The sequence below is a fragment of the Saimiri boliviensis genome, chromosome 9 (assembly GCF_048565385.1).
Source record: "Saimiri boliviensis isolate mSaiBol1 chromosome 9, mSaiBol1.pri, whole genome shotgun sequence".
Classification (NCBI taxonomy): Eukaryota; Metazoa; Chordata; class Mammalia; order Primates; family Cebidae; genus Saimiri; species Saimiri boliviensis.
The window spans coordinates 44934679-44960288 of record NC_133457.1 but is presented as its reverse complement, the minus strand read 5'-3'; the positions used below and the strand labels follow the sequence as shown (position 1 = coordinate 44960288).

Below are 25610 nucleotides of genomic sequence, written 5' to 3'. Positions count from 1 at the left end.
TCTGTGCCAGTCAGCACCCCATTCTTTCTGGATCATGATATAGATATATCTTATTGACTCTTTATTGTATTTTATATTTTATTATACTTTAAGTTCTGGGGTACATATGCAGACTGTGCAAGACTGTTACATAGGTGTACACATGCCATGGTGGTTTGCTGCATCCACCCCCTGTCATCTACATTAGGTATTTCTCCTAATGTTATCCCTCCCCAATCCCCCCAACCCCCTGCTATCCCTCCCCTAATGCCCCGACTCCCTAACAGGCCCCAGTGTGTGAGTTCACCTCCCTATGTCCATGTGTTCTCATTGTTCAACACTCACTTATGAGTGAGAACATGCTGTGTTTGGTTTTCTGTTCCTCTGTCAGTTTGCTGAGAATGATGGTTTCCAGCTTCATCTATGTCCCTGCAAAGGACATGAACTCATCCCTTTTTTTGGCTGCATAGTACTCCCTGGTGTATATGTGCCACATTTTCTTTATGCAGCCTATCATTGATGGGCATTTGGGATATTGTAAAATACCGACAAGTTGCATGGCCCTTCTAGTACATGCAAGCTGAACCTCAGCCCTGCCCTTGGCTTCAGCTTCTTTAAGACAGTGGTTCTCAAAATGTGGCCTAAAGACACCAAGAATTCCTAAGATCGTGTTAGAAGACCTTGAGGGTTCTCCCGATTTCAACAACTTATCTAGATGAAGGTGGATTTTTCTCAATATGCTTCAAGTAAGACAGCGTATAGCAAAACATTGAATGCTGAAGTACATGTACAAATCTGGTCATTTTTTACCGAGCCAGACATTAAATTGATTTTTAAAAATGTAAAAGAGCCGGGTGCGGTGGCTCAAGCCTGTAATCCCAGCACTTTGGGAGGCCGAGGCAGGTGGATAACGAGGTCGAGAGATCGAGACCATCCTGGTCAACATGGTGAAACCCCGTCTCCACTAAAAATACAAAAAAGTAGCTGGGCATGGTGGCGCGCACCTGTAATCCAAGCTACTCAGGAGGCTGAGGCAGGAGAATTGCCTCAACCCAGGAGGCGGAGGTTGTGGTGAGCCGAGATTGTGCCATTGCACTCCAGCCTGGGTAACAAGAGCGAAACTCCATCTCAAAAAAAAAAAAAAAAAAAAAAAAAAATGTAAAAGAGTACCACTTTTCTAAAAAAATTGTCTTTGTTTTAAAAAAATATTTAATAAAATATACTATTTTTATTAGCACAAGATGAGTTAATTTCTGTTATTATTTGTTTTGTTGTAAATAATAATTTTAAGAGTATAAAGGGATCCAGAGACCAAGAGTTTGAGAAGTGCTGCTTAAGGAAGTAAAACAGTAGGAACTGTAGAACGCAGGGAGAAAGAACCCAATAACCCCAATCCCTCGATCGTTTTACTCAGAGTTCTAATTGTCTCTTGAAAGACTAGTTAATAACTGAAAAATATCCTTGTGTTTTTCACTTATACAAAACATGGCCACTAGCATATATTTATATTTCAAAAACTTGCTAATTTATACTAATTTCTATGTATTAAGTTTTTTGTATTAGACTTTTTTCATAAAGAAATTCATTTAGCTGAACTTTGCTAATAAAATTTTTATCAAAATGCCACAAGGAAAAAACAGCTTTAAACAATAAATTAAAATTTTAATTAGTCTATCAATTGGCATGCTTATGGTTCTTCTAAAATGCTAGTAATCTATTGGTTTCGTATCCTAAGAATTTCATCAGAAATCCCTTTCACGTGACCATTTTTGCCTGTCTTTTAGGAGAGAGGAAAAGTAAACATTTGCCTCAGTCTGTGCTATTATCTTCAATTACACAGCAGCATAATCTAAACTATCATCTTTCATTTTATCTAAGACAACAAGGATGGAAAGGTGTACCATTGTTTCATATAGCAAAACAAACAAAAAAGCAAAAACAAATATCCAAAAGGATCTCTTAAATAAAGTTGGCATGCTAACCTTAGTATAATGGTAAATGAAAGAGCAAACTACCCATTTAGAACCGACACCAAAGAAAGTTACTTGTCTCAGTCTTGACACTGAATGTGGAAAGGGGTCAACAAAACAAAACAAAACAAAACAAAAAACCCTATTCTGAGAATCTGACCCTGGCTTTGGTTAGTTTTTTGATTTATGAAACCAGTGTGGTGATAAGCCTTGACTGGAAAATGTAGGTAGTGCCCCCAAGTGAGTAACAGGAGAAAGTGCATCTTATCTTGTAAAATGCCAAGGAGTGTAAGAGAACCAATTTCACAAGCATTAAAGTGTCGAAAACAACAACAACAAAAATATGTGTCTTAGAATCAAATATAGTAACCAGAATTTTCCAGCATATAAAATTAATTAAATATTGCTTATATAGGATTAATTTGTATCATGACATACTTTATCAACTTGCTAATTTACTTTAGCAAGTAAAATGCAAGGAGAAAGTGGAAGCAAAAAATATAAAATGACGGGCACATAGTTATTCAATATTCTTTGGGTATCTACTTCTAAGGCCACAATCAAAGTGTACAAATTAACATGTGTATCCCCAACCTAAGAAATTTAATAAGCGTATTTCTAACGTATGCTGTTTCTCTTCCTGATCTTTTTTCTCTCAATGTGTATATGTATTTGGAATATATTTTATTGGTCACAGATAAATTTTATTATAGTCCCTTGATTTTTGTAAATCATAAGGAAAATGTGTAGCTCTTATAAATCAACTTTTGAAAACAAAGAGTAGGAATATACCTTGAAAACCTACATGTAAATCATAAGTTCCTCTGGGTCTTAAAGTCAGCTCCACGATGCTTTCACACCATAGTACATACAGCATTTATCATGCTTTGAAGCCAAATCTTAGATCTATATGCAATAGCCAGGTGGCAGCTGTAACTCTCCATTTTGTGTTTATTGATTCCATTTTCAAGAAATGTACGCTGAGATGAAGTGTCTTGCTGCAATTGCCATCTATTGTATGAAGGCAATACTATAGTTCCTTAAGGAGAAAGAAACTGAAGCTTCTGTCATTAATGACAAGTTGCTAATTGAGTCTCAGGGCTTTGTGATGATAGTCTGTGATCCAAAGATATCTCTAATCGCAGGCATTTTATCCAACCACATTTTAAAATGTCAAATGAGTCTTTCTAGATCACGGGTGTTTGGTAGGGGACATGTGATAATGAGCGCTATCAGGCATCAGTTGTCTTTTGGGGCTAGTAGGGTTATCTGCTGATGCACTGGACTCCATGCTAAAAATACATAAATCACCCCCTCCACTTCCTTTTTTGAACACAATATTCACTGCTTTTCCAAAGTTGAGACTATGAAAACTCTTGTTTTTTTATTAGCTTTTGATGCTCCATGATGATTCTGTTTTTCATGTCTTAATGTAATGAGTTACAGATTATACAGTACTTGAACATAACATAACCTTTAAGAGGGGTTTTGAGACCTGCATGAAAACACTCAAAACAGACAATGGTCTTAGAAACAGAAACTGAAAAACGGCTAATGGATTTGCTGAGAAAAGAAATCCAGCCTCCTTTCTTTCTTGCCACTATTCTGTCGGTATTTTAAAGTGTAAAATGCTGCATGAAGTACAATGCTCCTTAAATGATAAATGGATGAAGTAGGTGCTTTGAATGAAATACTAAATAAAGCTCTTCTGTTGAAATTACGGCCTTGGTACAAAATGGCATTTGTTCAAGACATTCAAACAACTCTCTTCCATTTCCCAAATAATGAAAAGACCTCATGAAAGCTCAGACACCTTTTCCTTGTCTTCCTATAAAAAAGTAATGAAAAGAACCCATTCCTAAGTGGGAATGGATCCATAAGCTGGCTTTTCTACCAATTTGTATTGAGGATAAATAGACAGTGAGCTGTTCAGTGCTTTTCCTTGTCCTTGTTGTGAAAGCAAAATGCTGTATGTATCAAGTTTTCTTCCTCCTTTTTGACCCATAGATAATATCTTATTACATACATAAAAATAAAATACATAATAAAACATTAATGAACATATGGGAATATCCATAAATATATATACATGTGCAAGTAAATCGTCTCAAGAGCAGGATGAAAAACAACCAAATTTTGTTTGCCTATTTCAAAACACAAACATTCAACTCTTACTATTGATTTCACTGAGAGTATCTTATTAAGTAATTATATCCTCATTTTATACCTATTATACAAATAGAAATCAATTCTTTGTACAGAAGCATGTCACAGGGTCTCTTTCAGTTTAGTTGTAGATAAGTATTCTGCTGAGTTCCTTTCAGGATCAAGGTTGGTTAAAGACAGAAGACTTATTGTAGTGCAGAACTGAGGTTAATTTTGAAGTCTTCTACTCCTTCTCAAGTAATTTCATTAACACAGGGCTGCTTATTTGCCCCTTTGAAGACACTGGGTTTTCCATGGGACCTAATTTCATCATGGCACCATCTGTCTGCCTTGCTACCTTCTGAGGGATATCTACCTCCAAATTTCAGAACAAATGTTGTTGGTCAGGACTTACCTCTCCTTCCCTGGGCCAAGGCCTCCCATTCTGGGTATATTTGCTTTGATTCTGTCGCTTCTTTTGTCCTCCATCAGCGAATTTGCACAGCAAAGGCTCACTGGGGGCTGGGAAGATAAGAAACCAATTCTACATTAAGAAATCCCCCTTAAAAATAAGTGATTATGTGAGTCACAGTAGTGCTTTGTAATAAATATCTTTTGAAGTAACATCTTGCTTCTGAAGAGATGTTTGGCCTTCTTTTAGTCTCAGTTCTGTTGGCCGCTGTTCTAACTAACTGGGCTTCAAAAAAGTACTGGCAGATCATAAAAGAATATAACAAATATTGTTGAAAAAATAATCAGTTGAAGCAGAATGTGAATTTGCTTTAGAAGTGAAGAGGCAAGCACTGGCCTTTCCAGTAATGTTAGAAACATGTTTGTAATCGGTATTTATATGTGGATAAATATTTTTTTCTCAAAGCAACCGTGTTTGCACTGTAGAAATTGAAGAATTTAATTTTGGAGAGAGATGATTAGGAGTTTCTTTCTCAAAAGAGGGACATTTTGCTAACTGCAATCAAATTAGCTTTTTGAAAATTAGTCCTCCATAATTTCTAAGAGGCTAGAAGCTGATGCTCCACCCAACCCTTTCCATTCCAATTTCCCAATAAAATCTAGTCAGAATCCCAGAGAGAACAATTATTAGAATGTTAAGTGAAACCACATGATAAAAATATAGCCAAAAAAATATGGCTATAACTTCTGAGTCCCAGCCTGCTTGAAGTGGTCCTACACGACATAGGTAAATGTATTTGCTAAGGAAAAGTGACCAAAACTGATGTCTGAACTCCTCTTCCAACAATTACATCGGAAAATGACAATGTTTTGAAGCCAACAGGGCAAAATTATTCTTTAAGTACTAATATTCTCCTTGACATCCCTGCTTGACTGGCAAATTGCTGCTTGTTATTACTATATATATATATATATATATATATATATATATATATATATATATTTTTTTTTTCCCCCCTAAGACAGAGTTTCCATCTTCTTGTCCAGGCTGGAATGCAATGGCATGATCTCAGCTCAAGGCAACCTCCACCACCCGGGTTGACACGATTCTCCTGCCTCAGACTCCCAAGTAGCTGGGATTACAGGCACCCACCACCTTGCCCAGCTAATTTTTGTATTTTCAGTCGAGATGGGGTTTCTCCATGTGGTCAGGCTGGTCTCAAACTCCTGATCTCAGGTGATTCACCCGCCTGACCTCTCAAAGTGCTGGGATGATAGGCGTGAGGCGCCTCACCTGGCCACAATAAATATATATTTAAATAAACGAATAAAATGAAAGCCAAAGTGGCCTGACCAACTTGGTTGATACATTAATATGGATGGGAAGGTTGGTTTGTTAGTTAATCTGCTTGAATTAACCAAATATTAATTTGTCAGTTTATAGTCTGAAAACTAAAATGAGCACCCTGCACAACTGTTACTCCTTAGGAAAAATGTGTTTTACTGAAGATTAATTGTATTAAAGGCTCTAATACTTTACCCATCCCTGTGTCCTTGCCTTTGGCTATATGATATTGTGGGGCCCTCTCACTGTGATTCTAGGTCTGACCCCATGTGACTGCTTGGGTCAATGGGATGTTAGCAAATGAGACATGAGCAGAAGCTTGAAATGGGTTTAGATGTTGGGAGCTGCTTCTTTTGGTCCTGTGAATGACTATGTGAACATGCTCTGGTTAGCCTGCTGTTGGATGAGATGTGAATAAACATGTGTCATCCCTAATATCCTAACCTTCCAGGAATGGCCACGCTAGACCATCCAGTGCCAGCCACCACCCAGACATGTGAATGAGCACATTCAAGATCACTAGTGGTACAAAGCTAACCTGCATTTAACAACAGAAAAAAAATATATGAGCCCCGGTGATATAAACTGAGCCCACCACACAAATGTGTGAGCTAACGAAATCTTTATTGTTTCATGCCGCTAAGATATTATAATTGATACACGGCAAGGTAACTGACACAGTCTCCCCAGTATCCATCTTCCCCCATTCCCACCCTCAGCTAGATTGCTTGCATCTAATTATCTGGGTCAAGTTCAACATTTTTAAGGAATTAATGAGAATTCCGTAATTGTTTCCAAAATCAACAACAGAAAAAGAATACAGTCAAACAGGTACCTACAAATAAATATTTGAAAATCATTTAGCTCTAAGGGCAGTAATATTTTGCCAGACCCTCTTAGCTCACTCTTTATTAGCAGCAGCTCTTCTTATCAGTACTGGAGGAAATGAGGAAATGACTCAAAGAGACAGGGGTCACCATTGACCAAGAAAAACAAAAAACAAAATGTCATTCCTACCCTATACAGAGCACACAGTTCTGTATAGAGAGAGCACTCAACAAATAGCATTGCCTCACTGAACACAAGTGTTTTCTCACCCTGCCTGCTCTGATGAGCCTTTGACTCCAGCGACTTGGGTGAAGCCAGAAATATCACACAAGAGAAAGACTGCATCGTGGAATGTCTGTAGTCACTGCCTTTATGATGGAAGTACTGTAAATTCTGATTCCAGATGAGAACCCTAAATACCAAATGCAATCATTGCATCCCAGTATTCTCTAAGTAACATAATTTCCTGTGAGTTTTAAAAACTATATATTTATATCACATGTAAAATCACTTTCCACTGTAGAGTATTTTCTCTCTTGCCATTTTAAAGATTCAGGTACATAGAGCTATTAAAATGGGATGGTCATGCTAATGTTTGTGTCCATTACTGTCAGTGGTACAAATTTCTCACAAAAGATAAATCCAGAAGCACCTCACGTTTCTTGCTGTAAAGAAACTAGTTCCAATTTCTTGTAAGGAGGGATGTCAGCTTTGTGTACCTCTGTTAGGTAAGAAATTTTCCTAGCAACTAAATTCACAGACACACACATGACACCCACAGGCAAGCTTTTGTGTTTGTTTGCTTTTAGCAGCTTTATTGAGTCAACTGACATAAAATAAACTGCACATATTACCAGTATACAATTTGTCAGTGTCGACATATGTATATACCTATGTGTGACCATCACCATTGTCAAGAAAATGAACATATCATCCTTAACAGTCCAGCTTCTTTCTACTCAAAAATAGTCTTTCTTTTTAAAAAACCGAGAAATGTTATCCAAGGAGAGGACTTTTTTCTTTTTTTAACTATTGGTGTTAATAATTGGTTAAAGTTTATCAAGCACTTTCATTTTACATAGATCATTGCATTTAATCTTCACTACAACTCTATAAGGCAACTAATATTTTTCCCTATTTTACCAGGGAAGGAACTGAGATACAGAATGGTTGAGTGGCTTTGCTGCTGGTCACACACCTGGGATTTAAAACTAGGTAGCAGCTAAACCACTAAGTGCAGTTGAACCAATCCGGAATTGGGAATCAGGCTTTATCTGCTAAGCATCATCCTTGAGGAAAAAAATAACTGTCATACCAATTTGCATTGTGTCCATATAAGCAGAATTGGCTCATACATAAGAACTTTTGTGTACAGATTTATCTTTCAGTCCTACAGTCCATTCCCAGGCATGAGATCGAATTTGATTGTCCTCTTAGATGTCTAATTCAGAGGTGAGGAGCATGTTTTCACTCCTTTCCTCAGCCCCCCTACTGTTTTCTTTTAGTATCATAAGGCTTCTGTTAACATCAGATTTATATTTTAAAAGAGACTAACTTGCTTATTTTGTTGCTAAAAACTTTCCTGTTAATTTCCAGATTTTATCTTGCCTTACACTGCAAGAATACATTGCCCAGTGGCTACAGAACATTCTGAGTTTCTTTTCCAAGTTGTAAATGATCATTTTTAAAAATTTAAGTTATACCTTTTATAGATCTTTAAGTAATGGCTTTTATGACACATACCTCTACTCTCTGAGACAGGGTTCTCCTTACTGTCCCCTAATAATGATTATTTTAAGGCATATAGGATAGTCCTGGTTCTAGTAGCCTAGAATATGACTTCTCTTCAAGTAGTTTCTACATGCTCATACTTCCCTAGGCTATATCACTTTGGGGTCACTTAATTGTTAAGGGTACCAGTTTCCTGGGTTTGAAGTCTGGCTCTTTTCCATACTAGCTACAAGATACTAGGCAAAATTTCTTTCTTCTTTCTTTCTTCTTTCTTTCTTTTCTTTTCTTTCTTTCATTTCTGTAACTCATTTTTCTTATGCATATAATGAGGAAAATGTTAAATACTTCATAGAGCTGTTGTGAACATTTTTTAAAAGACTGTATTATATATAAATAAATATTGAATCAATTTGCTGCAAAGATCATTATTGATTAGAATCTCTATCAGCCACTTCCCAGTTATCAACTGTGAAACCTGGTCATGTGTCAGTGTCAGAGAGTTTGGAGTGTTTAATTAAGCTTATTTTCATCAGCTCTGTTCCATTTTCACTCTAGAGAGGCTTCATCAACATACAGAACTTGCAACTATCTTCAACAACAACAGAAAGATGTCTTCATGGAGAAGATCCGGGTTTCTAAAATGGTTCTTGTTTGCTGTGGCTTGTCATTGGGTCATCTGGCCACTAGAGCACTAGGTATGTTTTCTGAGTCATTGCCAGAATTTGGCTTTCATTATCTCCTGGGTATGATGCATGTCATGTTACTATTATGTATGTTAACCTGCAATTGCCTGTGATGAATGCTCCCTGTTCCTTTGTGGTTGATGTTTCTGATCGTTACTACTATTACTATTATTTTTACCACTCAATTGCAAGAGTTCTATTGGCAGTTTAAATCCATCAGGGCTGTAGTTTACTACTAGAAAAACTATTGGGCCATCTACATAGCAATAGATTTCACTGGGGTTTCCCGTTTCCAGATCCCATTTTAAAATGTTAAATAATTACTGTTGCTAGTGCCAAGTTCCAGAAAATCCTTCCTCATTAAAAGAGACCATCTCTACCTTTCATTACCTCTCCCTAAAACAATTCCATATCTATAATTACATACCTAAAAAGGCAGGTCTTTCCCGATTCCCTTGTTTAAATATTTGTATTATATACATTTATGTGTTATAAATACAAAAATATATATATAACATAAATAATTATATATTATAAATACAAACATATATATAACATAAACAATTATGTATTATAAATACAAATGTATATATAACACATGCATTTTTTATACAAAGGAATTGGAGTATATTTGTGTATTTATATATGTGTATATTTATACTCACACACATATACAGACATACATATTTAAAAGCTAAGTTTGTGGAACCTGGGAAGCTATGGAATGAGGGAGGCAGTATTGAGGGGGAAAATAGGGTCTAAATGAGTTATTTACCGTAATTTTTTTTCTACCTATTGGCATATAAATATTTAGCAGAGGCATCCCTGAAGTAAATATTACCAAATAACAATGTTGTAGATTGCCAAGGATCAAATATATAAAGAGTATGAGATTCTGGACTTTAAGCCTACCTTAAAATAAATTTTCCATTATTTTAAAGAGAACTTTCAAATAATTATTTTTAACACTAAGAAAAAATTTAAAAGTCATAGGGTGAGATTTTCTTAGCTTTCAACTGAGATCTCTTTGCACACTGTCTTCATAAATTTTACAGTTTTTAAAGGTCTCAAATATTAGCCACCCTGATATTTGGGGATCTGCATAAGCAGCTCATCTATAAATATTGATAATGACCTCTGTATATTTACTAACAGTGCTAAGTTAAAACATCTGATCCTACTAATTTTAAGATAAAAATATTCTGTTAATTTTAAGATGATTATAATGGAAGGCAGATTACGACCACAAGGGTTTACTAGATACATTTAAAGAAATTCCAGAAATAAAATTTCAAATATACCATTTGAACAAAAAGAAATTTCAGGAGTCAAATTCAGATTAATTTTCCAAAGAGAAATATTTCATTGACAGTGGCAGAGAAAACATTAGTAGAATAGGTAAATCAAAATTCACATAATCATCTAGTTCTTAGGTGATTCCTAAATATCTTTAAGATAAAGTCCAAATTCCTTGATTAGAGAATAAGAATTTGTCCCCTGAATCATATCTTTATTAGTATCCTTCCATCCCTGAGTAGTTTCCACCTCTGTCACTTGCTTTTGTTTTGTTTTTTCTTTCTTTCTTTCTTTCTTTCTTTCTTTCTTTCTTTCTTTCTTTCTTTCTTTCTTTCTTTCTTTCTTTCTTTTCTCTCTCTCTCTCTCTCTCTCTCTCTCTCTCTCTCTCTCTTTCTTTCTTTTTTTTTTTTTTTTGAGATATAGTCTTGTTCCTTTGCCCAGGCTGGAGTGCAGTGGTGCAATCTTGGATCTCAGCGCACTGCAACCTCTGCCTTCCAGGTTCAAATGATTCTCCTGCCTCAGCCTCCGGAGTAGCTGGGACTACAGGCACGTGCCACTATACCTGGCTAATTTCACTCCCGTCACTCCTAAGTGCAGTTCCTCCGTGTCTGGAATTTCTTTTCCCAACTCCCCCCACCACGCACGCACACACATGCCTCCATCTGGCAAATGACAAGGAAGCCCTCTTCAACTCTATCCCCGCTCAGAGTGATATTATCTAGTGCGTATTTGGCTGCATTTCATAGGTTAATGCTGTTTCTCTTTGTGTTAAATATGTCCTTTGACAGTAGCAATTAATTACCAGCTCTGAGGGTAGAAAGTGGTCACAGCAGAGTTTGGAGTGAAGTTTGCTATGTGTATATGCATGTGTGTAATGTGTGTAATGTGTGTGTATGTGCACTGTTAACAGCATTTTGCACTTAGTTATAGATAACATATGAAAGTGATGTTACAGTAAGGTCAGTGAGTCAGCAGCAATGGGGTCATCACCTGGGAGCTTGTTAGAAATGTAGATTCTTGGGCCCCTTTCCAGACCAACTATATCAAAATCTGTATTTTAACCAGATCCCCAGGTGATCGACGTGTATGTTAAGATTCGAGAAGGACTGTTTTGGTTACTACTGAATTTGTAACCGAAAGAGGAATGCATGTTAAATGTTAAACACGAAATGCTCTGAATAATTAGAGACTTCAGTAGCATAGAAATATTATATGTCTTACAGTTTCCTTATTGCAGGATTATGGTGCCAATTACTTTTGTTTAGTCTCTTTTAACAGTAGTTAAAATAGAGACTGAATGAAGAAGAGTCCTTTGTGGAAGTGCGAAGCTGTTATAAGCCACAGACTTTAATGTGCTAGAAGACATTATGGTCTTTCATGCAAATGGGGAGTATTTAAAATATAATTATAACAATGCATAGCAATAAAGTTGCACAGTAATTATGAAGGAGTAATTACTATTTGGTTGCTTAATGGAATATCTCTAGTCTTCCAAACTTTGTATTAAACCTGCAACATACAATGCATAAACTGATGTAATGATCAGATAGCTGATAGGATTTGCTGTTTTAAGCAAGCAAGCAAAACAATGACAAAAATTTTGCTTACCAAAATCAAGGTATAATAATTTATTTTGATTTTCTGATTACAATTTGAAATACATGCAGTTTGATAAGTCACTAAAGTCACTAAGTTGTTCTTTAATATCCTATTGATGAGAAGATATTGATATCTAATATATCAATAGCAGAATTCCTGCTTTCCGTTAGATAGGTTGAACATTTTTAATTTTAATATTCAGTTTAAGTTATTCTAGTGTTTGTATTGGACTGTGCTGGTGGTTTTAAATATCTCTTTATTACTATGACTTTATTGGTCTGGTAGTTTAACTATTAAATTTAAAAATTTCCTCACTTCAGATAGATTATAAATCCTACTTCAGGAAAAAAATAACAGTCGGAGGAGCTGGGTGGAGAAGAGAAACAAAGGACAATAGAAGTAGTTTATTCAAGGTGAGTCTATAAACTCTTAGTGTAAGAGTAGACAAAACAAAGGAATTTAAAAAAGAATCTTAAAAATTATAAGTTAAAATCATATAAATTTTTGAACCAGGAGCTACCTTTAAAGAAAAATGGTAAGAATATAAATTATTTCTCAATTTAAAAAAGGAAACAAACGAAATCTCTTCTCTAAACTATTCCTGTGATATTCCGAGTGACTTGCACACTGAAAAGCTGTTCATACTAATGGATTAGAACATGATACTAATTGAAGGATGATAATGAAACTGAGGAGCATTTTTAACACCATCTTTTATTTATTTTTTAACCCACATATATACAGTACCGAAAAATACTGGCATTACTCTAGACTTTGCACCTGACAAAGTGGTCACAGTCTAGAAGGGGAGAAAGCCAAGTAAAAGGAAAACTCAAATAGATTACAATGGCTGCTATAATAGAAATATAGATAGGCATTTGTAGAGCACAGAATGGATGTCAGCCTCCAGCACTACAGTCATACAACATCCTCTAGCTCAGAAATCACATCCAATTCCACTGGAGTTTGAAACAATAGTTTACATATATACCCCACCTCCTACCCAATGCCAACTGCCAAATCATGAGCAAGCACGTGGCAAACAAGTCAACTGTCACTCTGGATAAAAACAAGATTTCATCAGTGTTTGTTAAATAAAAATATAAATTAGAAAGATCGATGAAATGATAAGATTTAGTCAAATGCTTTAAGAACATTTGGGGCCATCTAGACCTGGTGTTGAGAACTGGCAGCCTTGCAACAAAGATTTAGAACTCCTTTTGTGCCTGCTCCAACACTCCACCACCCTTCCAAATGCAAACAGAAGTGGTTTATACTGATTTGGAACAAAAATATTGATGTAAAAAATGTTAGAAATAAGTGTCTGAAGCTGACTGTATGCTGGAACCCATGCCTTTAATTATTTTGACTTATCCCAAAACACTATGTTTTGTTATATCCAGTAGGGTCTGGCAGACTAAGGCTTCTGAAATGTTTGCAAAAGCTTTTGTTAGAAAATGTCTGCTTTCTTTTCCACGTGTGTCCTATGCATATAAACTTCTAATGCCCACCAGAGTGTGTACGTGTGTGTGGTGTGCATGCTCGCCCCCCACGTATATGTGTGTATGTATTTATTTCTAGATACAGAGCTAGCGAGCCTTAACTTTAAACCACAATTTACATGGTAAAAATTACTTGAAGGTTACAACACAGAATTATATAATTTACAGTTAGAAAACCTTCATATGGCAAAGGAAGCTATTAGGTTACATTTTCATTTGACTCTTAGCATGCAATTTAGGATTTAATTATGTTTTGTGTACTATAATAAGCGAGATGTAACTAGGTATGTAATTTTTAGTTGTAATACAATCCCACTCTGAATGGCACATAGATCCTGTCTCCCATATAACCATAAAATTTACCTAATTCAAACTCTTTATTATGTCAATAAGGAAAATAAAAATAAAAGTTCAACAAATTGCTAGCTAATTTGCGGTAGTTGGTGGCAAAGCTGCAATCAGTTCTCTCGATTTTTAAGTGAACACTTTCTCCAACTGCTTCCTTTCTACCTTCTTTACCATCAGAAGGAATAGGGAATGACATTTAAGCAGGTCTTATGACTAACTTCATCACTTTGAAATGGGGCAAGAAGATGGAGTACTCACAAAAATACAATTACCACGGTTCTCTGGGCCAGGTTAAATTAGAAATGAAAGCTAGGAAACCAATTAGATCTCTGAAAATAATTTATGCTGCCCCTCTAGTAATGGTTTTAAAAGAATAAACAAATCACCTGGGTTATATTTATAAGTGTCAAGCTCCTGTTTATGCCTATTATTTAGACCAAAAACTGGTAAGGGATTCGAAACTAAAAAGAGGCAATAAATCAAAAGTTAATAGCATACATTGAAAAAATGTAATTTTCATGTACATGCCTGATTTTATCCCTCAGTAATGGATCACTGCTTATATTTAGTTTTATATATAATTCTCTACTATGTGAAACAAACTTACAAGATAGAAAATGCCCCACAAGTGATGATAAAAGCAGAGAATAGCTATTTGCCTAAAAGCAACATAGAGCAGATCCCCTTTTGACAAATGATATTATGGCCTAAATAATAATCTCAAGATCTTTTCTCTGTTTTAAATACTAAATCACCCTCCTTTAAAAAAACTTGTAACAATTCTCTGATAACTCCTTTCCTATACAAAAAGATGGTTCTAAAAGGAACAACCATCTCAAGAAGGAGAATAATGTAGTGCTATTGTTTCAAGTGGGAAAGATAATGTTTCAAGTAGATGGGACATAAAGTTTTCACTGACAGTTAAATCAGGTTCACTTTTTGAGGAAAAGGCTGGAACGTTATCAGTGCTGAATGAAGGCAATATTTTGACACCAAGAAATTGGAAAGTACCAGCATTTCCAAGAAACATCAGTTGACTGATGTAACTACAGTCTAGCGAAACTTGTGTGGCTAGAAGGCAAAGCACCAAGAAAAAAGTTTCTAAGATGAAGCACCTTTGAAATTAGAAGAATCTTATTTACGGACCAAGATGAAGTCTTTCTGATCCTGCCTCATTCCTCTCTCCTCCTTCATTCCACAGTGTTGCACTTTCTTCTGACAGAGCTCTTCGTATACCGTATTTTCTATTTATAGGATTACTAAGTGCTATATATAAGATGGCATTTTTTTATTAGAAAGAGGTACAAAGAAGAAAAATACTGTTATAATCTTACCATATGATACCCCTTTGATATAAAACTGAATTTAAAAAATGAAAAAAGAAGACGTAAAAACTTAGTAAATTTAAACGATAAAAAGGTCAAAAATAAAAATATCTATTTAAAATCCCCCACTTTTTAGGATTTCTTCCAAAAACTGCATAACTATATACATCTACTAATTTGTTTATTTAGTTCTTTTAATTACAAAGATGGTAGTATTGCTTAGTTTGTTGGTTTTGTTTGTTTACCTTAATTATATGTGAAGAATTTTCCATATTAGCATATATCATGAAATGCCGCTTAGTACTATGGCATAATTATGATGTACCATAATTTATAAATGTTCATCAACAAGGGATGAGCTAAATCTCATTAAATGTGCATTTCCATGTTCCTCTCCACTACTAGGAGAATTTGATTTGACCGCAGCCAGGAGCTTGGCCCTATTCACCATTGCCTAGTGTCTACCACAGTGGTCCTGTCAAGTGGCTGAGGGTAATACGCACATCATTATCCTTTGACCATATCATTAAATAAACATAGACAGACAAAATAACTTCTTAATATTACTTCTATAATGAAATGTAAAGTAGTTGGAGAGCAGGGCGATAATCTTTTTTTTTTTTAAGAGCATAGTGTCCCCACATTTCCACATGTAAATACAATTAGCCAACCTACTTGAAAAAAATAATAATAATACAAGAAAGAATTCCAAGTCATAATCCCAGGCGTAACTCTTAATTTCAAGTGAAAGTCATGTTAACCACTCTAGGAAAAAAACAAATGGGGGCCTGGGTGGGGTTGGGGGTAGATAGAGAGGAATCTAATAATGCAAAACATCAGGATTCTTTCTAGGAGAACGTTCACTTAGGATTCTCCGCCGAGGAAGAAAATACATACACACCCTTAGACCGAACTTCAACTCAGGTCAAGAAAACACATCTCAATTTCCCTCATGCTGTTCCTAAGCGTATATTTCCTGTGCTAGAGGCTGAAAGAATTCCCAGGAGGCAGTGAACTCAGTTAGTAGAAATAAATACAATTCTGGTTTCAAAATGAAAGCTATATGTTACCACGTAGGTATGAGTTAACAAGGCTAGAGGCATCAGCTAGAAGAACCTCACTTTCAGTAGGTAAAAGATTTACAGGAGTAATGACCGGAGATGGAATTTTTCTAATTCGAGTCAAGGTACTGAAATTGTGACAATTTCAAGAGTGCTCTCATGTAACCTGAATCACATACTAATCAATACAATATAAGTGTAATCCATGTCCTAGAAACTGAGTTTTTCAAGGAGGTGTTAAAGACCATTTGTGCTGTAAACATCTATGGATAAATCAACGTAAGCAATCATTAAAAAAAATGAATAAATAATTTGGCAGCATCACTTATGAAGATGTTTAGTGTAAAGACATACAAATGACTCTAAAATAAAATACCCATCCTCTGTGCTATAGAAACAAAGAGATAAACTAGTTTAGTGCTAGACTACCCCCGGGGAAGGTTGAAAAGCTGTCCAGAAATCCGTATTTTTCTTAGATAGGTAGTAATTTTTCCATTGGGAGTGAGTACTAAAGGTATCTTATATGAATTCAGATTATCCATAGACCTTTCTAAAGTGTAAATTTTACTTTCATCCCCCACATGCCCACCTTTAGGATAAAGTCCATACTCCTTAAAACAAAAGGCCATCCAATGTCATCACCTAACTGTGTGCATCTCACTTTCCATATATAGCACTGCTCAAAAAGGTTTGAGACCTTTCTTCACATTCTCCCAGATTCGCTTATGCTGCTCCTTCTGTCTGAACTGGCTTCTCTCTTTTCCTACTTAATCACTTTCAAAAAATACTTCCCAATCACTTTTCCCACCCCCCAAATTCCTATATGATAACTTATTATTAATTCACTTTTAATAGATTAATTCAACTTATTTATTCACCCTTGCCTGAAATGCATTCAAAATTCATTTTAAACATGGGGCTATTTATCTGCTTTTGTGCTGTTCATGAAAGACTATGTTATGAATAAAATAGGAAAAGTCCTAATTCTTAAAGAATATTCTTTCTAATAGCAAAGCAGACATTAAATAATTTTTTAAAATTACAAGTCAATTTCATTTATTCTTGTCTAAGTCTACTATATACACTTCTAATTTGGCATCTGTGAAACATCTCAGCTCACTCATTTATTTATATGCCTTTTTTTTTTTTTAACAATTTAAATGTCTCTCGAGCGTAGGGTCTCTGCATTATTCATCATTGTATTCCCCAAGAATAATGCAGTAGATCACACACATACAAGCACACATGCACGCACATGCACAATTTTAGCAAGCTTACTTATTTTCCAGGGTGGAAGACACCCTGACAATTGTCCTGACTTGACAACAGCCAAGCACCCTCTCAGCAGAATAATCCAAGACTGCACTTAATTCAGTCTGACACTGGATATATCTTTCAGGTTTTAAAAATATCTCTGCATAATCAGAGTCTCTACATTTCTTAATAACGCTTTTAATGTATAATAAGTCTCTCAGGGGCCATGCGTGGTGGCTCACATCTATAATCCCTTTGGGGTTATAATCACTTTGGGAGGCCAAGGTGGGGGATCACAAGCTCAGGAGTTCAAGACCAGCCTGGCCAAGATGGTGAGACCCTGTCTCTACTAAAAATACAAAAAATTAGCCTGGTGTGGTGGCAGGCACCTGTAATCCCAGCTACTTGGGAGGCTGAGGAACAGAACTGCTTGAATTTGGGAGGCGGAGGTTGCAGTGAGCCAAAATCACACCATTTTACTCCAGGGCGACAGAGCGAGACTCCATCTCAAAAAAGAAAAAAAAAGTCTCTCAGGAAGGCTTTATTACCTATCGTAGGCCCTGGAAATCTTTCCCCCATTTTCTAAAAGATCATTGCAAATTTGGCGAGTCACATGTTGCATATATTCTAAACATAGTAACTGCAGCTTGGCAGTATATTCATTTTTTACTTAAAAAAATCATAATCAAAGAAGTAAATATTTTGTATTGAACATAATGTATATTTTGGCATATAATGATTAGATATAAAACATGTAGAAGCAGTCAAATTTAACCATCTAGGAATCTGCAAAAGCTTTCCTTAAAGGAAGAAGTCATATTTGAGACAGTTCTCATAAATTAAGACTCATAGAGGATTTGATATATATGATCCTTTTGCTGATAATGGACTTAATTTTCACACCTCAGTTTTACCACTTACTCCTTGTAAAAGTGGACTAGCAACTTAAAATTTCCTTTAACTCACAGAATTGTATGACCTTACACTGAACACTTAACCCTAAATCTGGCATACAGCAGCATGTAGTAAATATTTGTTGAATGAATAAAACATTGGGAGTAACTTGTAGCATTATGTAAGGTAAGCAGGGGAATAACCTTTATGAACCATGGAAATACACAAAACAAATGTTAAATATTATTAATATTATGGAGGCACATACAAAAATTATTATTTTTAGGGCCATTTTCCTGGAGTCATGCCTCTCATTTTATTCCCAGCATAGAAATAGTACAGTTAATTGAAAATAGATCTAAACTCTGCAGGCTTCACAGTGATGCATTTTAGAATTGAGAGTTCAAAGGCTCTATTTTAAACTATAAAACTTAAAGTGGTAAGAAGGGGAGCTTTGTTTTTATATGGATTATGATCTGTTCTACCAGGGTTGACTTTGTGGAAGGACCTAAATATGCCACATTACTATAAAGCTCTCTGACTTGTTTCACTCTTGTAGACAAAGCCCATGAGAGACACTGTCAAATTTGCCAGGTAATATAAAGGGCAAAGTAAAACCATTCTTCACCTTTTCCATTTTGGATTATCTCAGAGAAAGTTAGCTAACAATCAAGTCAACATCTGTCTTCCTTTCTCTATGACCATGAAATGAAGCATTTTCCAACTAGAGTTGGTGAACTGTTCCTGATTTAGTACTGGACATATTCTAAGCAGAGTAGAGAGAAGGTCTCCTGAAGGTGTCTCAAATCTAGAATTAATTACCTGGTTCCTCACATGAAAATTCGATTCTGAAGAAACTGACTTTATGTGGTCAGGAGAGAGAACCCCTTTCCTTTTTTAAAATATGAGAACAGATGTGCCAGAATGTGCCCTTGCTTGTTATACATACAAATAGTTAGAAAGTAAATTGCAGCTTAAGATGTGATGTAAATTATAATTTCTAAAAAGCAGATGAACTTTTTAAAGGAAAATTACATAGGTACCAATTTCAAACTTTATTAATTTAATTTTTAAATTCAGGGGTACATGTACAGGTTTGTTACATAGGTAAACTTGTGACATGGGGGTTGGTTATGCAGATTATTTCATCACCCACATACTAAGCTTAGTACCTGTTAGTCATTTTTCCTAATCCTCTCCCTCCTCCCGCCATCCACTCTTTGAGAGGCTCCAGTGTCTGTTATTCCTCTTTATGTGTTCATGTGTTCTCATTATTTAGCTCCCACTTATAAATGAGAACATGTGGTATTTGACTTTCTATTCCTGCATTAGTTTGCTAAGGATAATAACCTCCATCTCCATCCATGTTCCTGAAAAGAACATGACCTTATTCTTTTTCATGGCTGCATAGTATTCCGTGGTGTATAGGTACTACATTTTCTTTATCCAATCTGTCATTGATGGACATTTAGGGTGATTCCATGTCATTGCTATTGTGAATAGTGCTGCAATCAATATATGCATGCATGTTTCTTCATAATAAAACAATTTACATTCCTTTGTGTATATACCTATGGATGGGATTGCTGGGTTTAATGGTATTTCTATTCCTAGGTCTTTGAGGAATTGCCACACTGTTTCCCACAATGGTTGAACTAATTTACACTCCACCAACAGTTTATAAGTGTTCCCTGTTCTCTGCAACCTTGTCAGAATCTGTTATATTTTGACTTTTTAGTAATAGCCATTCTGACTGGTATGAGATAATATCTCATTGTGGTTTTAATTTGCATTTCTCCAATGAAAAGTGGCACTGAGCTTTTTTCATAGGTTTGTTGGCTACATGTATGTCTTCTTTTGAAAAATGTCAAAAAAAAAAAAGGAAAGAAAAAGAAAAAGAAAAGTGTCTGTTCATGTCCTTTGCCCACTTGTTAATGGGGTTGTTTTATTCTTGTAAATTTGTTTAAGTTCCTTATAGATGCTCAATATTAGACCTTTGTCAGATGCATAGTTTGTAAATATCTTCTTCTATTCTGTTGTCTGTTTACTCTGTTGATATTCTCTTTTGCTGTGCAGAAGCTCTTAGTTTTAAATTAGATCTCATTTGTCAACTTTTGCTTTTGTTGCGATTGCTTTTAGCATCTTTGTCATGAAATATTTCCCCATTCCTATGTCCATAATGGTAATTCCTGGGTTGTCTTTGAAATTTTACATTTAAGTCTTTAATCCATCTTGAGTTAATTTTTGTATATGGTGTAAGGAAGGGGTTCGGTTTCAATTTTCTGCATATGGCTAAGCTAGTTATCAAAACATCCTTTACTGAATAAGGAGTCCTTTTCCCCTTGCTTGTTTTTGTCAGCTTTGTTGAAGATTAGATAGATGTAGGGGTGTGGCCTTATTTCTGGACTCTCTATTCTGTCCCATGGGCCTATGTTTCTGTTTTTGTACCAGTACCATGCTGTTTTGGTTACCGTAGCTATGTAGTATAGTTTGAAGTCAGGTAGTGCGATTTCTCCACTTTGTTCCTTTTTGCTTAGGATTGCCTTGAATATTCAGGTTTTTTAGTTAGTTCCACATACATCTTAAGATAGTTTTTTCCAGTTCTCTTCCTCACAGGAGAATTTAATTCTGAGGAAACTGGCTTTATGTGCTCAGGAGGAAGAATTCCCTGCTTTTTTCAAAATATGAAAATAGATTTACCAGAATGTGGTCCTGCTTGGTATATATAGAAATAGAAAGTAAAATTGCAATTTAAGATCTGATATGCATTATAAATTCTAAGATGCAGATTAACATTTTAAAGGCAAATTACATAGTTATCAATATTTAAATAAAGCTTCCTTTGTATTCTATATTGTGTTAGATGCTTTAATGGGTTCATGTTTATTCCACAAAACTATGTGTTTTTGAGTTGAAAACCATTTTGAGATGGGAAAAAAAAAAACCCGAAGATCAGAAAATTTAGATAAATTAAGTATACCCAGCTAATAAGTGTCAGAACCAGTAAATAATCCCAGGTCTTGATAATCCATAGTTCATCCCATACTGCCTCCTGAATCAAATGATCCCCTCTTCCTTACTTACCACAATCTTCAGTGATTACAGCCCATTCTCAACAGTAACAGAAGAACGTTTATTCATTCACAACTATTTATTGAGCACTTACTATGTGCCAGGCATTATTCTAAATCCCAGAGAACTAGACTAAGGAATGTTGCCATCACAGAAACTATACCTTGGTAAAGAGGGACAGACGAAAGGCAAATAAGCATATAAATAAAACTTCAATTGTGAAGTGCTAAAAGAAATAGACAAGGTGATGTAAGGAGCAGAGAGCGAGAGAAGAGCAGGTAATACCTCAGATCCAGTAATCTGGAAAGATCTCAGTGAAGTTCTAAAAGAAAGGTGGCAGCAATCTTTGGAAATATAAGAAAGAAAAGTGTTGTAGGCAAAGGGTTAGAAGTACGAAATGTCTTGAGGTTAGCATGTACTCAGCTCTTTGGAAAAATGGCAATGAATGAAAAAGGGGGAAGGTGCTGGGAGAGGAGATCAGTGCATTATTAGAGATCCTTTCTTAATCTCTTCTGTGCTAGAGTGACAAGAGCCTCCAGAGACTAGCAGGATGCCTGAGGAGAAAGGTGCGACTCAAGGGATGAGAATCAGATTTCATGGTCTAGCTGTTCCTCATCAAACAGAGGTACTTCCGTTACCAAACCTAAAGATCTGGGTTTTATTTGTTTGTAAAACAGCAAATCCCTGTGTATTTTCATATTTAAAAGACGATGTCAGAGAAGACATTATCTAAGATCCTTCCTTCTAAGAATCAATAAACATTATCCTTACACACGTGGCTCCCAACTTCCTAGTGAAAATGGAGAACAGGAAAGAAATTTCCTTCAATTATATTCAGAGGAGCCCAAAAACTTAAAAAAAAAAATGTAATTTCAAAAAAATATCAGAGTCTCAGTGGAAGAAGAGATGATAGTAGGAAAATAAAGAGATTCCTTTGGGGGCATTCATTCTTGTAACCTCAGTGAATATTAACCAAGTTGATTGAATATATTGAACGTTATGTAATCTCAATAAAGATGCCCTCCTTCATGGTCCAGTCTCATCATGGAGTCGAGTGTAAAGAAAAACAATTAAGAAGCATTAAAAAGTCCTTCAGTCTACCTTAGTAGCTTAAAGAAACTAACAGAACAGCAAGAATATCCCATTAATAAACTCATTTTTTCTCTGTCTTTTTCACTTTTTCTGCATATCCCCTGTTCCCCAGGATTACTTCTCAGTCTTCACAGAAACTTGTCTTTGTACCCTCATTCCTTGCCCTCTAGGATCCAGTCCAACCTCTTGCTAGCAGCTTTCTAAAGGGGAAGGTTGCCAGCCTGTCCCAGTTTCTTGCAAACCTGCACCTCTGCCCACCTTGTATCCTTCCCAGAAGTGCAAAACGAAGGAAGGCATAGAATATTCTGTGTAAAGCAAGGGAGAAATACAGCTGCAAATATTCAGCCATTCATAAACTACCTGTTCAGTCCACAAAACAGTTTTGTGGAATAAACATGAATGCATTAAAGCATCTAGCACAATATCAAACACAAAGGAAGCTTCATTCTGACATAATTGGTGTGTTTATTGATTATTGCTATAGTGTCTGAGCTGATGCTTCTAAATCCTGAAATGAAGTGGAATCAAGGAAATTTTATGCTACATAGGTGAGATACATTCTCTTTCAGCATTGTTATTAAAATGGCCATCAAAATGGAAATGCATTGTAGAACGCTTCTTGCTGTTAAAATCTGTCTTTAAATTCAAATTCTTCATTGTTATTTGTTTATTTTGTTCTTTTAACATTATGGGACCTTCCCCCATTTGTTTGATAACTATATCAAACAAGTTATTATGTAAAAATCTAAATTTGAAAGAGAATGTGCAGTATTACCTGATTAACCCAAATACTACAGTTGACCAAAACAATCCTTTAGTTGGCTTTCATTTTTTTTTTTAGACAGTCTCACTCTGTCACCCAGGCTGGAGTGCAGTGGCGCGATCTTGGCTCACTGCAACCTCCATCCCCTGGGTTCAAGCAATTCTCCTGCCTCAGCCTCCTGAGTAGCTGGGAATAAACGTGCCTGCCATTGCAGTCAGCTAATTTTTATATTTTTAGTAGAGATAAGGTTTCACCATCTTAGCCACACTGGTCTTGAACTTCTGACCTTATGATCCACCTGCCTCGGCCTCCCAAAGTGCTGGGATTACAGGTGTGAGCCACTGCACCTGGCCTTGGCCTGCTTTTAAATGTGAAATACACACACACAAACACACACACACACACATTCCTTTGGCGGAGGGGGTGGAGTGGTATATTTGTATGTGCATAGGTATGTGAGAAAGACAATATTCAAAAATGGAACAGACTTGAGTGAATATCTGATATTACTTTAACAGTATTATAAAAAAATCAAAGTCTCTAAGGGGTTGCAAATAGATTAATAAATGCAAAAATATCTTTTGTTTTTTACAAAAGGTCTAGAAAATGAAAATGATCTAGATAATGATTCCAATTGCTCTTCAAGGAGCAAACTCTAGCACTTGCAACATGTCATTGAACAATGTCCCAAAATGGTAGCATTGTGTTCTTTTTCTCTCTATGTAGGTTTTAATTTGTCCCCATGTTTTTGAGCCTAACTTAAGAATAACAACAACAAAAAAGCCTCTTAAAAGTTTGGTTAAAAACAAAACAAAAAACCTGCTCAAGCATCCCCAAATGGTTGCTTACATATGTATATTTTTAAAAATAATTTCTCTATCTGGAAATTTTCAAACACACAGAAGCAGAGGAAACAGTTTAATAAATTTCCACATTCCCACCACGTATTTTCCATATGTTTTGATGGTGTGTCCACATTGTTTGATCAAGCATCTCTGCCTCTTTTGGCTGAAGCATTTTAAAGCAATTCACAGATATGGGAAGATTTAAAAAGATAAGTCTTAGATTACCATTTAACCCTCTGGACTTTTTCATTGGATTCTACAAGTTTTATAGTTGCTCTCGAAACTATAGTTATCCCCGGACAAAATGTAAAGCATATCATAACTACATACATAAGCTTCAAGTGAAAGAGAAGACCAAATAGAGACCTCTGGATTGATGCTAAATATGAATTATAATGGAGTAAGGGAGCATGTGGTAGGTAAATGGGATAGTTCGTACAGCTCATGCAAAGGAAGGAAAATGACTCATGGCAGTTTGGAGAAAGATCCTGTAAATGCATCTATGCTCAATTGTCCAGGTGCGCGGGCTGACTGCTATGTGAGATCTCACATAGGCTGCCTTTGAAGGGAAGAACTTCTATGAGTGCTTCTACCCTCTCTCTTTAAATGGCCAACAGCAACTGAGAAATAATTCAATTGATTCCTTCATTCAGAAACTTAGGGGCCTAACTAGAAAAAAAGGTGAACGAAGTGTTGGCTCTATTCTGTACTGAGAATGGGATGGGTGTCCCAGCACTCCACAAAATATGAAGGGGAAAAACCACATTCCCTTGTGTAGGTTCACGATGTTTCATTTAAAACGCAAACCTAGAGCAGCCCTGATTTATTCCTTATCCCTTTTACTGGATTTAACAGAATGACTAGTCTGGCCTGCTTCATGAGAAAAATAATTTCAAACGGGTTACTGATACCTCACTTTACTTGCATTATGGAACTGACCCAAGACTTAATATAGAAAATTATAGATCTTGGCCTAGGGTAATTTTAATCTTTGCCCATAATAACAGGCCTTTAGCTGCCAAAGGCAAGGGCTTTGTGTGCTGAAATTGGAACTCTGACCCTGGGTTACAAAGTCATAACGAGTAAGCACAAAGAAAGATTCCAGAATTTGGGAGTTAATATCTCCTTGCAGAAGTTACATATAAACAAACATGCATCATATTAACTATCCACACAATGTACCTCTTGTATCACATTATGTCTTAGATCAGGAAAGAAGGCCTCTTGCTCAATATAAACGATTTTACTGGACATTACTGAAAAAAAAGGCACATTTAATTCATCATTCGAAAAAGCGTCATCCATTTATGTCTCCCAAGCAGGCTTTACCAAGGCTGTGTCATGTAAATAGCTTCCATGAAAATGACAAATGTATTTACTCTGCATTACCTTGCTATCGTGTGTCATGCAATATGGCCCCTTGCATCTGTGACTTCTTGGGTACTATATCAGATGGGCATGGATGTG

General features: G+C 35.8%; 1 protein-coding gene across 6 annotated transcripts in view; it reads right to left on the bottom strand.

Annotated features, from left to right (window-relative positions):
• The window catches only part of RBMS3 (RNA binding motif single stranded interacting protein 3), a 1456421-nt gene that overhangs the window by 151248 nt on the left and 1279563 nt on the right, over positions 1-25610 (bottom strand). For all 6 annotated transcript variants that reach the window (XM_074405764.1, XM_074405765.1, XM_074405763.1 and 3 more), the window contains one exon: positions 4510-4616. In XM_074405764.1, the coding sequence (XP_074261865.1) occupies positions 4510-4616 (107 nt within the window). The remainder of the gene's footprint in view (positions 1-4509; positions 4617-25610) is intronic.